The sequence below is a fragment of the Pleurodeles waltl genome, chromosome 3_1 (assembly GCF_031143425.1).
Source record: "Pleurodeles waltl isolate 20211129_DDA chromosome 3_1, aPleWal1.hap1.20221129, whole genome shotgun sequence".
NCBI lineage: Eukaryota > Metazoa > Chordata > Amphibia > Caudata > Salamandridae > Pleurodeles > Pleurodeles waltl.
The window spans coordinates 651,694,370-651,707,273 of record NC_090440.1 but is presented as its reverse complement, the minus strand read 5'-3'; the positions used below and the strand labels follow the sequence as shown (position 1 = coordinate 651,707,273).

Below are 12,904 nucleotides of genomic sequence, written 5' to 3'. Positions count from 1 at the left end.
TAAACAAGGCGTGAGTTGAGTCGTTAAAAAAAGCATAAAAACAAATTTAAGCACTATTTCCCCCACAATTTCCTCGAATAATGTACAACAACAGATCTCAGTGCAAGAGTGCAAATAGGTAGTTTAAATATCACTGTGCCTCCGGTCCTTCAAAACACAAAACACTTAATGCCTCATCTGTTGAACCACACTCACCATTGAGTGTCCAGGAAGCTCAAGACACAATTTCTGGATCTGACAGGAATAGGGGCAGAATTATTTGGAAAACTGGGCACAATAATGACAGAGAAACTCATAGCTACTACACTATATTTTCACCCAGGAACCATATAATTTAGTATTTTGTTGGATTATGAAGAGGTCTGCAGATACTAGCACATATAAAGACATATATTTTTATAAGTGAAAATAAATGGTTTTCCATGTACAATAGGAATATAATCTAATATAATTACAGAAGTCAGGCTCTGGCCAAGAGGTGCATCATTGTGGAAACAAGGATGCATTTCTAATGAAAAACAGGCCTCACTTAACTAACCTGCCTAATAGAAAAAAAGTTATAGAGGGTGCACTGTACACAGGTTAACTCTATAACCTATCAATGTCTGAATTATTTAATCTCTGCTGCTTGTTAAATCCAGACTTCTAACATTTGATATCCACACATTATACAGGTTGATGCCTTAGGTGAAAAAATGGGGGCAGCACTCTTGCGTGGTGTGCAGGATGAGAGAGATGACACTTTTGTGCACCGGCCAGGGATTTACAACAAGAATACCTGGCTATAATGTGGTCCCTGTGGAAATGGCACACATACTAGACCAGTGATTTCCAACCTGTGGTCTGTGGAGCCCTGGGGGTCCGCGAAGCCTCTTCAGGGGGGTCCTTAACTTCTTAGCAAATTAACTGAGATTAACTGATTAATAAAGTGTACATAAATAAAGTGGCTAAATGTATAATTGAACATTTTAAAACGTCCTATAAATGTCAAGTAATTTGAAATTGGAGGCTAAAATTTAATTAGCATCCTCAGGTTGATTTGTAGGAGCAGTGCAGGTGAATCAAAAAGAATATACAATGTGTGGCTTCAGTTGAATTTAGAAAAGCTCTAACCTTCCTGTTAAAATTAAAATGTTTACTTTATTTTGTTTGCAAATTAAATAAAATGTGTTATCATTTGTGTATGTGTTCAATAGAACACTTGTTTCTGTAATTTTTTGTGTATTTTTTTGTGGTTCATATCATCAACAATGTTCAGGCCTGGGTTCCCGGCCTCCAGTAATGACTCAGCAGGGGTCCTCGGATTCCAATAATGGTTCAGTGCGGGTCCCTGGGCTCCAGTAATGATAAGGTGGGGCTCCACAGAAGTCAAAAGGTTGGAAACCTCTGTACTAGACTATTCTTAATCCTCAGAGGCAGCCTGCGCCAGCTGGACACCTGTGGAGGGTGCTGAATTGCCATTCACATACAATATTGGTGGAACATCACCAGACACAGAAACATGCCAATGGAGACAGGTTTCGGTGTTTGGTCATGAAGAAGTTTCAACATTAATATTCTGGTCAAAGCAGACTTCTTTAGGGCCTCTTTATACTGGGAGATATACAAACCTCCCTGAGACGATCTTTATAGCGATATACGCACAAACTGTGGACTCACAGCAAGTATTCCATGTGACAGTATGCTCGACATCTGCCATTGCGCTGCCACTATATTTCCTCCGTGTTTAAGTATATTCTTTCAGCCTGTGTACAAACCCCACCTCTGCCAGTTACTCATAAATGATAGCTATGGCAATATGTTGGCCCACTCCTAAGTATAGTGACCTTAGACACCTAGGGTTTAAAGCAGACTTCTAAAGATAATATTTGTAAATCTCTTTGCGAATAGCAAACAGTCGTACACATCTTACACAAATGTGGAAGTTTGCCTGTGAGAATCAGGCCTTATGTGTTTGCATATGCTCAATTTAGCGGATTCCCGGGGGTGACGAAATGGAACACTGGGAGTTTACGTCCACAAGGTCAGCTTGATATTGTCTTTTCTGAAGAATAATCTACCATAAGCAAGAAACAACAGTTCTGCATAAAGGTTTGACGATGTTAAACATAAATCCATTCAATTCACTTGGCTGGGTCATCCCTAGAAGACTGTAAAATAATTGTCAAAATGTTCTTTCCAAACCAATTTCTAGATTAAATGACCAAATAAATAATATATAGGTGTTTCAAGAGTGACAGTTTTTATTTCCACACAAAGCTTCTAAGTCAAAATTCATGATCCTAGTTTTTACAATCAGAACAACTTCCTAAATAATGAATAGAAAACAAGTGAAGTTGACCTTGGAGATAACTTAGGGTTTGGGCTAGTAATGCAGTATCATTGACCTACTTCAAAGGGCTACCTGCCTCATTCCCTGTTGCAGAACAATCAGACTGTACGCCAGGGATATAAAAATGGGGGATCACTGATATATAAACTAATCAAGAGGGGTGACAGCAATCACCAATCATAGCCCATCCTCCAAGTTTAACTTCTCAGAGGTTGAGCCATTGATTAGTCTCACAGCCAACCACGAGTCCCACTGTAGTAAAAAAGAATCAAGCAAATCCTTTGTCCTACTCAGATGTAAATAATTATCCCAAGATAATGCTCGAGTGGCAACCTTTACAAGTACTGCAGTACTTGTCTAACAGGAAGGACAGAACATAAAATAGTCTGTGAAGTTAATGTGATTGTCTACAACCTGTCTGTATGGGAGGAAGAAAGGAAATGGCATCAACCCAACACCAAATTTGTGTGTGAATAAGTTCTTCAAGAACTTTCCAAATAGAGTTCAGCAACAGAATGAAATAGTAGTAGTTGGGGAGTGACAAGTCATATTTTTATTATACATCAGGACAATACTAGAGATCTGCATGCTCATGGAAAAGCACCCTGAACCATATAAACATTAAGGCCTGAATTTCAAGCCTTAGTGATGCTCTTACATCATGCAAGACTATGCAATGGCAATGTAAAGACTTCAGTAATATTTACAAAGCCAGACAAGGGGCAATTTGCATCGCCTTGCGTGGCTTTGCAAAGGAATGCAATGCAATGCAACTACTTGCGCTGCATAACATTTTAACTTGGGAGGCGATCTGTTGGTGGAGCATGGGTGTTCTCATGCATCCAACCACAGATTTTGTCGCATTCCAAGATTTACTAAAGCTAGTAAACCTGAGAATGAGTCCAAATGCCATGTCTTCCCCAGTGAGGGGCAATGAGGAGAAATATATATTGTTATGCTTATTTCTCCTAGTTACTTCCTCTTTCGATGTGTGATCCATTCTGCTCAAACAGAAGAGTAAAATGCCTCTAAGGATTGTTTTGGTTCAGGAAGGTGCTCCTTCCTGCAACAAAAGTCAATCCTCCTGCCAATAACGCTGGCACCCTGGTAAGATGGATCAAGGGGGCCTGCATTGGCACTAGGTAACACACAGTAAATATGTAAATATGGAGCATTTTACTTTCTCTCTTTCACACAACACAGTGGATTAACTTTGCTTGCTGCCCTGTGTGAAAGATTAGTAAATATGCCCCTATGTTCGGTTAAAAGTTGATCAGCATTGTGGTGCAAATTTCAACATTGCATTGATGTTCACATACATGCCTGGACCTCCTTCATAGCTGCGTGGCAGAATATCGTAATGAAAAATCATCTAGCTGAAATATCTTGTACTAAATATCAATTGCAAAAATATTGTCCACTGGGTGTAGATTTTCTATTATTAAGTGCAATAGACAACATTTGTGTAAATAAAATGTAGGACACAATATTTCTGTAAGACAAAATATTGGCTGTGAAATTCCGGTACCATACGTTACTTCATGGACACATGACATTTTCTCTTTTCATCTCTGATTGTGGGTCCTCTAGATTGAAACCTGAAAGCTTGGGAAAGAGGGCATCAAGGATGAACACAAACAACTAATTCAAGCTGACTGCCTATTCCTCAGAAATACGCTTAGTACGCATCGTTCTTATACATTCCAGGTCATCCTTGGTAAGCCACTAGAAAGTAGACGAGCCCCTTTCATCAATTACTTTATTCTTTTCAGTATTTGCTTCTTGAATTTTAGATGGTTAAACATGTCTTACATATTAATCTTTAAAGTCAGTGATTTGTCTCGGATCTTTAGTGCCAAATTGTGGGCACTGAAATATAACACTAGGAAAACTCTTATCAAGCCATAAAATGGCTCGTCCATTATTTCAGCTCAAGTGGGGCCTCTGATAGGCAGATGCCAGTATCTTCCCCTAAATGTCCCCTTTAATCCAATCGAATTTCAGGGCATAATCTGTTTTAGCCAATAATTCTTCACTAGAAAAACAATGGACCTGACATTCAAAGAAAACGAGGAGTGCAAACTTAGAAGCACTGCCCATTGCAGAGTCCACAACATAATCTTTGAAATTGCTCTAATAAAATTATTAAAAAAGAATGTTAACATACACTTGGCTGTGCTTCACATACAACGTAGTTCTCACTCCCCGATTGTGCGGCTCCTAAATTTGGAAATGTTACTTCGTTTTTAGTCCAACCTCTGACTGGCATTGTGAAAGCAAAAATCCTGCATGGTGGCATGTTCTTCTTGCTTCAGACTTGTTTCCAGTGGTGGCCCAGAATACATTTGAAATTAATGGTTTTTATGCAGTATAGGGCCTACTTAGGGATGGGAAAAGTGTCCTATATGGGGATGCACTTCAGTTTAGGTTGCTCATGAATGACTAAACAAAACATTAAGAAACAAAGGAAAATGACCATGCCCTTTTCAAACAGAAACAATGCTGCTTTCTAATAAGAGAGGGGCGTGGACTACCCCTTCAAAAGGTCAAAGAAACCGTGCTTCTTCCCATAGTATGGCAAACCTTGAATGTGAAGAGCATGGGTGCCAGAAAATTAGGTCACTCGAGAGAGCTTGCTAATGTTGATCTTGTTATTTAACATGGCAGACAAAACCTCATCAAGTGACAAAAATACTCTAAAGATAAGGGGTTGCTTCCCTTAATGTTTTACTTGAGTGGGGAGTGTAAAGAAGAAAGTCCATTAACACCTATGCAGTTGTACCATTCCACCAAGTTTTCCTTTTTCACTGTAAATTCCTCTGTATTATTGGTTTTGGCAAATGTTTGTGGGGCCCCTAACCCCGAGAGATTCTCGAACTGCAAATATAATGCTTCTCTGTCCTCAGGTACCATTTGAAGTACCCTGAAATACAGAGACCATCCATTGGTCTCCCCATCCTTTAATTTCAAAGGAGCTAACCCTCTTAGATCATTTGCCATTGGGCCTGGCTGGTAGAAGCAATGAAGGGGTGTATTTATAGGCCCCTAGCGCCACCCTGCACCACATTAGCGTAATTTATTTTGACGTTAATGTGGCCCAATGAGGCCAAAATCACTGCGCAGTATTTACAGAGTGGCGCAATGAATGCATTGCGCCACTCTGTAACCCTTTGTGCTAAATTATGCCTGCGCCAAGCATAATGTATGCAAAGGGGGCGTTACCCCGTTAGGAGAGCCGGAAAAATGGCGTAAAGGAATCTATGAGAGTTCCTTGCGCAATTTATTATGGCACTTTCTTGGCATGCTCTTGAGCAGGCATTAAAAGGGGGCTTCCATTTTTTAGAATGGGCCCCTATGTACTCTGCAGGAGTAGCGCCAATATTTTATATAATTTTAAATAATATAGATAGGAAAAAGTTTAGACACCCTAAAGATGTTAGTTATCCTTCCCTTTCATTTAATTTTCTAAATACCGTACTCCACTTCTTCGCCTAGTTTTGCATACTCCTGTTTAGCAGACAGATAATAGGACTAAAGCTGTCACCTCTGCATTTTCCCCCGTGCCTCCCACTCCCTTTGCCCCACCCTCCTTTATAATAAACATATCAACTATAACCTTTTCAGGAGGAGAGCAAACAACTCTGGATTTGATCTAAGTGAGAGCCATTTATTCACAGGTCATGGCGTTCCATACTTGCAGATTGCTAGTTATCTGCAATTTCGAAGGAGGTTTATCTCCAAAATCAGGCTGTTTTGGAAAAAGTATCCAGTGAACAATACATTTTGATTTAGGGCTTGTGAATATAATTACGCTTTGAAAAGTATGTGCATGAATAGAAGAAAGAGGAATCAGAAGACAGGCTTGTGGAACTGCCAACAAACTAGAGAAGATCTGCCCAGAAATTAAATGACTTCTTTTTTATCTTTACAACATTTAAATTTAATGCAAAAGTGGCATAGGAGGCAAGGATTCTGCCTAAATTGCTCGAGGCTCCATTTCACAATATGCTGACCAATATGCCTCCTGGACAGGGAAAGTTATTCTCGGGTAATAGAAAAGTTGGTAAAATTGACCCAAAGGACCCAATTCTATTGAAGTTGAGTCAATTACAAGTCTCTTTCAACTTTTCACATGAACCAATCACTTCATCTCCATCCATTCATGATTCGCCCTTCCTCCACTTGCTCCTATTACTAAATTCCAGAACATACTAGTCTCCCTGTTTGCCTGTATTCTCTTGACCTCATCAAACGTGCAAATGTCACCAACTAGAGCCTCATCCCTTTTTTGTTTTTTACACAACCGTGGATCCCACTACTTCTGCCCATTATCTCCGTCACTCAGTTTGCCTTATGATTTTTCCTGAAACACATGAAATAGAATTGAATCAATAAATGAAAGACTTGCACTGCAATTTTCAACTTACCCTGTAATTTCCGACGGTGGAAGCGTGGTGACCCAAGGAAGCTGTTCTTGATGGAATTGAGGCGCGTCCTCCAGGGCATGCCCCCGATGCTTGGACTGGAAGGTGGTGTTGGGTTCGGCGTGCCAGCTGGGCTCTCCTTGGGAGTGTGCACTGGTGTTCCCTTGGGGGTGGGCAGGGGACTTCCCCTCGGAGAAGGGTGAGGGGTGACCTGTATTGTAGGAATAGATTTGGTGTGGCCATCATTACTATAAGGTGATAACCGAATCGGAGACATGGGGGTAGTGTGCGCTGCTGGAACAGTGATTTTGGGACTGTAGTTGGCTGTGTTGACAGGCAGACGGTTATGTGCATTTTGTGAGGGTATGCTCCGTGAAGGCGAGGCGTTGGAGCGGCTGGCAGGAAGCGGGTTGGATTTGGTTGACTGGATAGGCTTGTCGGCCAGCTTGTTCTTAGATGGCAGGGTCTGCGTCTTAGGATTAGGCGACATCCCCGGCATTGGCTGGAGATTGTTACCTTGCCTCGTGTTTCTACAGGCATCAGCATCCAAGGTCACCTGAGGGCGGGGGGGAAAAGGGTGGTTGGGATTCTGAGGGGGGATGAAGAACTTTCTGACAGGCTAGGAGACAAAACGCAAAGAAGGGCGAGGAGAAAGAGAGAGAACCCATGCATATCTCAAGTATGTGTGCAGTCAACCAGTGAAGATGCATGCACATAGAAAAGCATTTGCCCAATACCATAACGAAGCAATCACATCCACAGGATGGGAAGAGGAATGTGAACATTAAGAATGGAGTGGGAGACAGTCAAAAGTTGGGTGATGTGGGGAATGATTGCAAAGGAACAAGAACAACAAAAAAAAGAACAAAAAACAAGAGACATGCAGTTAGCAGGGAAATGCAGCAAATTCTGACAACAGATTCAACAATAGCAGCAGCGGCAGCCAAACCCACAATGATCACCAGAACGACCTAAACAGACAGGCAAAGCAAAAGGTGTGCGGTGAGAAGGGCATTAACAAGCAGCAAAAGCGTGATCCACAGCTGACATGAAGCCAATGAAGATACATGTGAAGATGCTTAGGGGAAGGGAAAGAGCTTCGTGTAATTGAGAGCAGAAGCATCTACCTTTTAGCTCTTCATTGTCTCGTAAAAGGAAGTATTACTACTGACACTATTTGAACATCAACCTCCATTTTGAGGTTACCATTTCTGGGCTCATTCATTTCTTCACATGAAAAGCAGTCCAGTTTCTAAATGGCAAATTTTGATTAAACCATTGAGATATGTTTTCCAATGTCGAAATAAAAGTATGAATGAGTATAGTTCAAAATTCGAGTTGGATTTTTTTTTTTAGACCTCTTCTTGTCTTTCCAATACATGTTGTATAGAGTTCCCTTGAGATTCCTTAACAGATGAGTCTCAATAAGTCACAGTAGAGCATTTTATGAAACCCTTTGAGTCAATCAATACATTTTCAGTCTTCTTTTGACAGCTCTTATTCTACGAAATTTAAGTCTCTGCTTTGTTACCTTGCAAGGCGGCATAACAAGCAAACCTGCTAGTTTGGCAGCAACAAACCTCAGGCATCAAATAGGCTTCTCCTGCTTGGTCACTGGTGTAATCAGTAATGCTTACATTCGAGCGATCTTGATCAGCAAGGAGCACAGGCCTAGAAGGTACCAGCATTTAAACACCAGGCCCCAGTAGGATATAAGTGCCCAAAAAGTGATTTCACTAAATATGTGTCTTCTACAGAATGCACTTTCACAAATGGCTTCACCGATTTGTAAAAATATAAATGTATGGAACGAAACCGTAACCCTTCCTCCCTTAAAATAAGACACAAACAAGAAGAAATCAAAAATGTGTTTGTAAACTTTAGAGTGGAAAGATTACACAAAAGTTATATATACACCAACTGAGGCCCTCGACTACCAGGTGACCAAGCAGGACAATGGCCACACCTTTTCTGCTACACCTTTCATTATGGCTTTCAGGCTGATGGATGCCATCAGCTAGATGCGGTGCTGAGTTTGGCAGCACATTCAGTGGAAATGCAACAGTTGCCATAACTCATTACTCACTATTCTCAGTAACTGGTATATTCTTCCTCTAAGTATTAAAGCGTGCTCTGCAGTGGGCACCTGACCTTAAGCCATGGCTCAAGCATCTGATAGGCCAATCTCTTTCTGTATGTGAGTGATTTTGATGGATGATTTGGGAACATCTGGCACACACAGTGTGCAAAACAATTATGCAACACATAAAATAACCTGAGCTCTTTTATTCAGCTTCTGGAAGCACGCTCCCAGCCTTATCCGAGGCATTCTAAACATCTGATTATTTTAGCCATGACTACTTTCTTTTTACATGCGTGCACCTTACCTCAGGTGAGAAAACAGAGCCATTGTGCCCTAGCACACAGGCATCCTAAGGTAAGTGAGATGCCAGATTACAGATGTCAACCGGAAGTTGAGCCCATGACAGGAGGCAGGTCCACTGGGTGAAGCAGACCTGATCCATCATGCCTGTTTTGTTAACCTGTAGAAACACTACACGAGTGACAACACGAGGAAGAAGAGATTGAGCAACAGAGTGAAGAGCATTGGACCTTTCCAGAACCTCTCTGGTCCTATTTAGAATTGGGTTACAGTCTATTAAAAATAGCGTCCTTCACCTTGATGAGGTCTGAAGCAATCGAAAGATCAAACTCTATGTTACGGCGATGTACACCAGATAGACTGGGCACGATGCAGCCAGTCTATCTGGTGTCCTTCGCCGGCACTGTCTGCAGCACTGGGAAGGAAGTCACTTCAACTCTGCTCAAAGATCTATGATGAGGATCAGAAAAAGTTAAATGTGTGCACTTTGTCGCATATCTTTCTCATAATGTGCTTTGGGTTTTCTCCATCTTGCTCTGCGCCATTTTGGGTGCAAATACAGGGTTTCTAGAAGTAGAATCTAAAGAAGATTCACTGTCTGCTCACAGTATCTTAAAATATAGGAATATGATTTCCGCTATTATCTGCAGGTGCCTTTTGAATACAAAGTCACCAACAATTCCCAATATTGGCGTCAACGCTTACTATGGTGCTTTCACTAACATCACCAAATATGGGAATACGGTTAAAATATGTTACGTAAAAGTGTGCCCATTTCTAATAGGTCGTTGGAATCCCAGTTCAATCAATATAATTATCCAGGGTGCTGCGAAGCCACACTAACTCTGCGCTGTACAAGTTATATTTAACAATAAGAACAATAATAAGCAATCAGTGTAGAAAGAACACAATCTCTCAGCAAGAATGTCTACCACTAACTAGCAATGTTTATGCATCTCGCAATAACCCCAAAACACCTTATCATGTGACAATTCATCAACGTATTAGAAAGCAGAATGCCAATATTTACACGTCCATGTTCAGGAAATGAGACAATTATCTGCCACTAGAAAATACACTAAACAAACAGCAAGTCATCCGTTTAACAGAACCAACCCATTGATAATCTGTCACATAAATCAAATGAGTATTTCATCCACTGGATCTATAACATGAGAAAATCTATCAAGCAAAACACAAGTGAGCAAAGAGTAATCGATTATCAAACACTTCACCTAACAGAACATGGCATGGAACAAAAAAACTAGCTTAACAGGCTTGGTATTCACTCACAATAAGATGAGAAATAGATATGGCATCTCCACTTATTTATCAATCACAAGTTGTTAAAAAGTGCTGTGGTTAATTTGGAACATGAAATGAATGTTAAATAATTTAATAGGCCTGATTTCATTAATTGAATAATACTGAAACCTAGGGCCAGATGTGCAAAGCCATTTAGCATTTGTAAACCCTGCTATTTGCTAAATCGCATGATCTGCGACCGCTAAATGTCTTTTTAAGATGTACTAAATGTGATTTATTAACTGCTTGCCGAAATGCAAAATGGCTTTAGAAATGTACAGCAAGTCGCGATTTGTAAGGGGTATGTTTAGGGCATCTCTTTCAACATGCATTTTGGAATTCTATGTATGCATGAACTGTGACCGCAATCTCAGTTGCAAACCTTTGATAGGTTGCCAACTCCTTACTGGGTCCTTACCAATTCATTCGCAGAGGGGCAGCGGTCCCTGGTGGATCTCTTCCCATGATAAACCCCTTTCTCTTTGTGAATGTTAAAAAAAAAAAAAAAGTTTGTGTACGAGTTTGCAGGGGTACACAAACTCTTAAACTGTTTTTAAAAAATGCATATTTTTTAAAAAGCAATCACAGATATGGTAATCTGCCAACCCCAGCAGTACCAGTTGCAATTTGTGACCTGCCTCATGAATAGTAAAGAGGTAGGTTGTATTGTGATCTATTCAAAATTGGAATTTTGCAAACTGTCCTATTAGTATAAAGGTTTGACAAAAAATTCCCAGTCATATCCCAGTAAAGTAGCAGATTGTAAACAAGTAGTTTCACCAAAGGTTATTGATCCCCCTAAACCTAATCGTAAAAAATCTTTTAGATTTCTTTGCAGCATTTTGCTGGAGCCACATACAAGCGAGGCTACCATTGTTCAGTGTCAGTGCAGTAGATTCAAAGAGAGGTAGACCATCTGGGAGTCTGGTCATATGGGCTAAAATCTCCTTAAAAGCGAGTATAGAGATACTGGGAATATCGTCTACGGACATTTTTCGCTTACTGATAAAAACACAAAATAGAACTGAAATGTATTTATTCAACATCTGTTTTAGACCAAAAGTGTCTTGCATAGAATCTTCTGTGGCTAGATAGTTTCCTTGGCTCCATAAGCCTGGAGGCTGTAGGCACCATAGGTGGTAATCTTAACTGTAACTTCGAGCCAATCATGGGGTTGTAATCTATTTTAGAGGAAAAGGACATGGTGAGAGGCATCCTGTCACTGGTTGTAGGCACCACTGTCCCGTGCACAGCAGCTGCCATGCAATTAATTCACTTTGTTTCAGGTCACGGGTTGTGAGAGTGCAATGGCAGGATGCCATCTGATAGCCCGAGCACACACATATTTAAAAGAGGTGCCACCAAATCTAGAATTGGCTATATATTGGCTAGCATTAAAATCTGGGATAGCCTAGTTGACCTCAAAGTGGACAAAAGAGAAGAGAGCGACAACCATCCACTCTGTCTAGAAGTATTAGGAACCCTCTTTGAGACCTGGGCGCTAGAAATCTACTCCAACCAACAACTGGTAACAATCATAGGTCAGTTAAGTGAACAGACATTATGAGTAGGCTAGAAATTACGACATGGAGCTACAGTGCATTCTCTAATGTCCTATCGCCTTTTGTAGATAGCCCTCCCAGTGACATTCCTATTGCACAAATACACTGTTTCTTGGTTGAGACAATTTAGCCATTTCTGACCAAGTACGCCCCAAACCACAAGACAATAGGCATACCTAAGTGCCCACCAAACAATCCTTTGTTTACTAAGGGCTGCCGTGTGGCAAACGGGCGACTATCGATGGCCTTGAAGACTAGAAATATAGAGTTGGTAAGAGACGTAAGAGCAGAGTGCAAGAAAACAATAACCTTAGCCAAAAAGGACTGGGATGATACAAACTGGAATGATCTGGTCTCCGCAGCCAAAAGTAAGGATCATGCAGCCTTTTGGAAAATAATGGCCCATGGTAGTAAAATTGGAAGTAACAGTTTAGACCATTATTTGGATCCTTGTACATGGAGCAGGCACCTCACTCACCTGTATTCTGATGCTACCAAGTATTTGCAATCCATAAAGGGGCCAAGCCTCAAAGACACAAATTGGGTTACACCTTCTGCCCTCTATTTTAGCCTAGATGAGACTAGGGCAGCAATAGATCCAATCAAGCCAAGGAAAGCCCAAGGCCCTGACAAACTACCAGGTGATCTTCTGAAACATGACAAGACATTGTGAGCATCGTATGTAAACTTGCTCTGCAATGCATAGGCATCAGGGGGACCAGAACATGAAACATGGAAAGGAGCTGAAATTGGTCCTATCTTTAAAAAGGGTAATCAGCAAGAACCTGCCAATTACAGACCCATTAGCTTAATTGATGCTTTGCAAAAGGTTTATGCTAAACAAGTACTAGGCAAACTCAGCATTTGGATAAATTAAATCATTATTTCGCCATATCAA

The 12,904-nt window shown here is 40.8% G+C and overlaps 1 protein-coding gene across 3 annotated transcripts in view; it reads right to left on the bottom strand.

Moving 5' to 3' along the window:
• The window catches only part of BRSK2 (BR serine/threonine kinase 2), a 615,416-nt gene that overhangs the window by 73,611 nt on the left and 528,901 nt on the right, over positions 1-12,904 (bottom strand). For all 3 annotated transcript variants that reach the window (XM_069223152.1, XM_069223151.1, XM_069223150.1), the window contains exon 14: positions 6,760-6,967. In XM_069223152.1, coding sequence (XP_069079253.1) covers positions 6,760-6,967 — 208 coding nt within the window. The remainder of the gene's footprint in view (positions 1-6,759; positions 6,968-12,904) is intronic.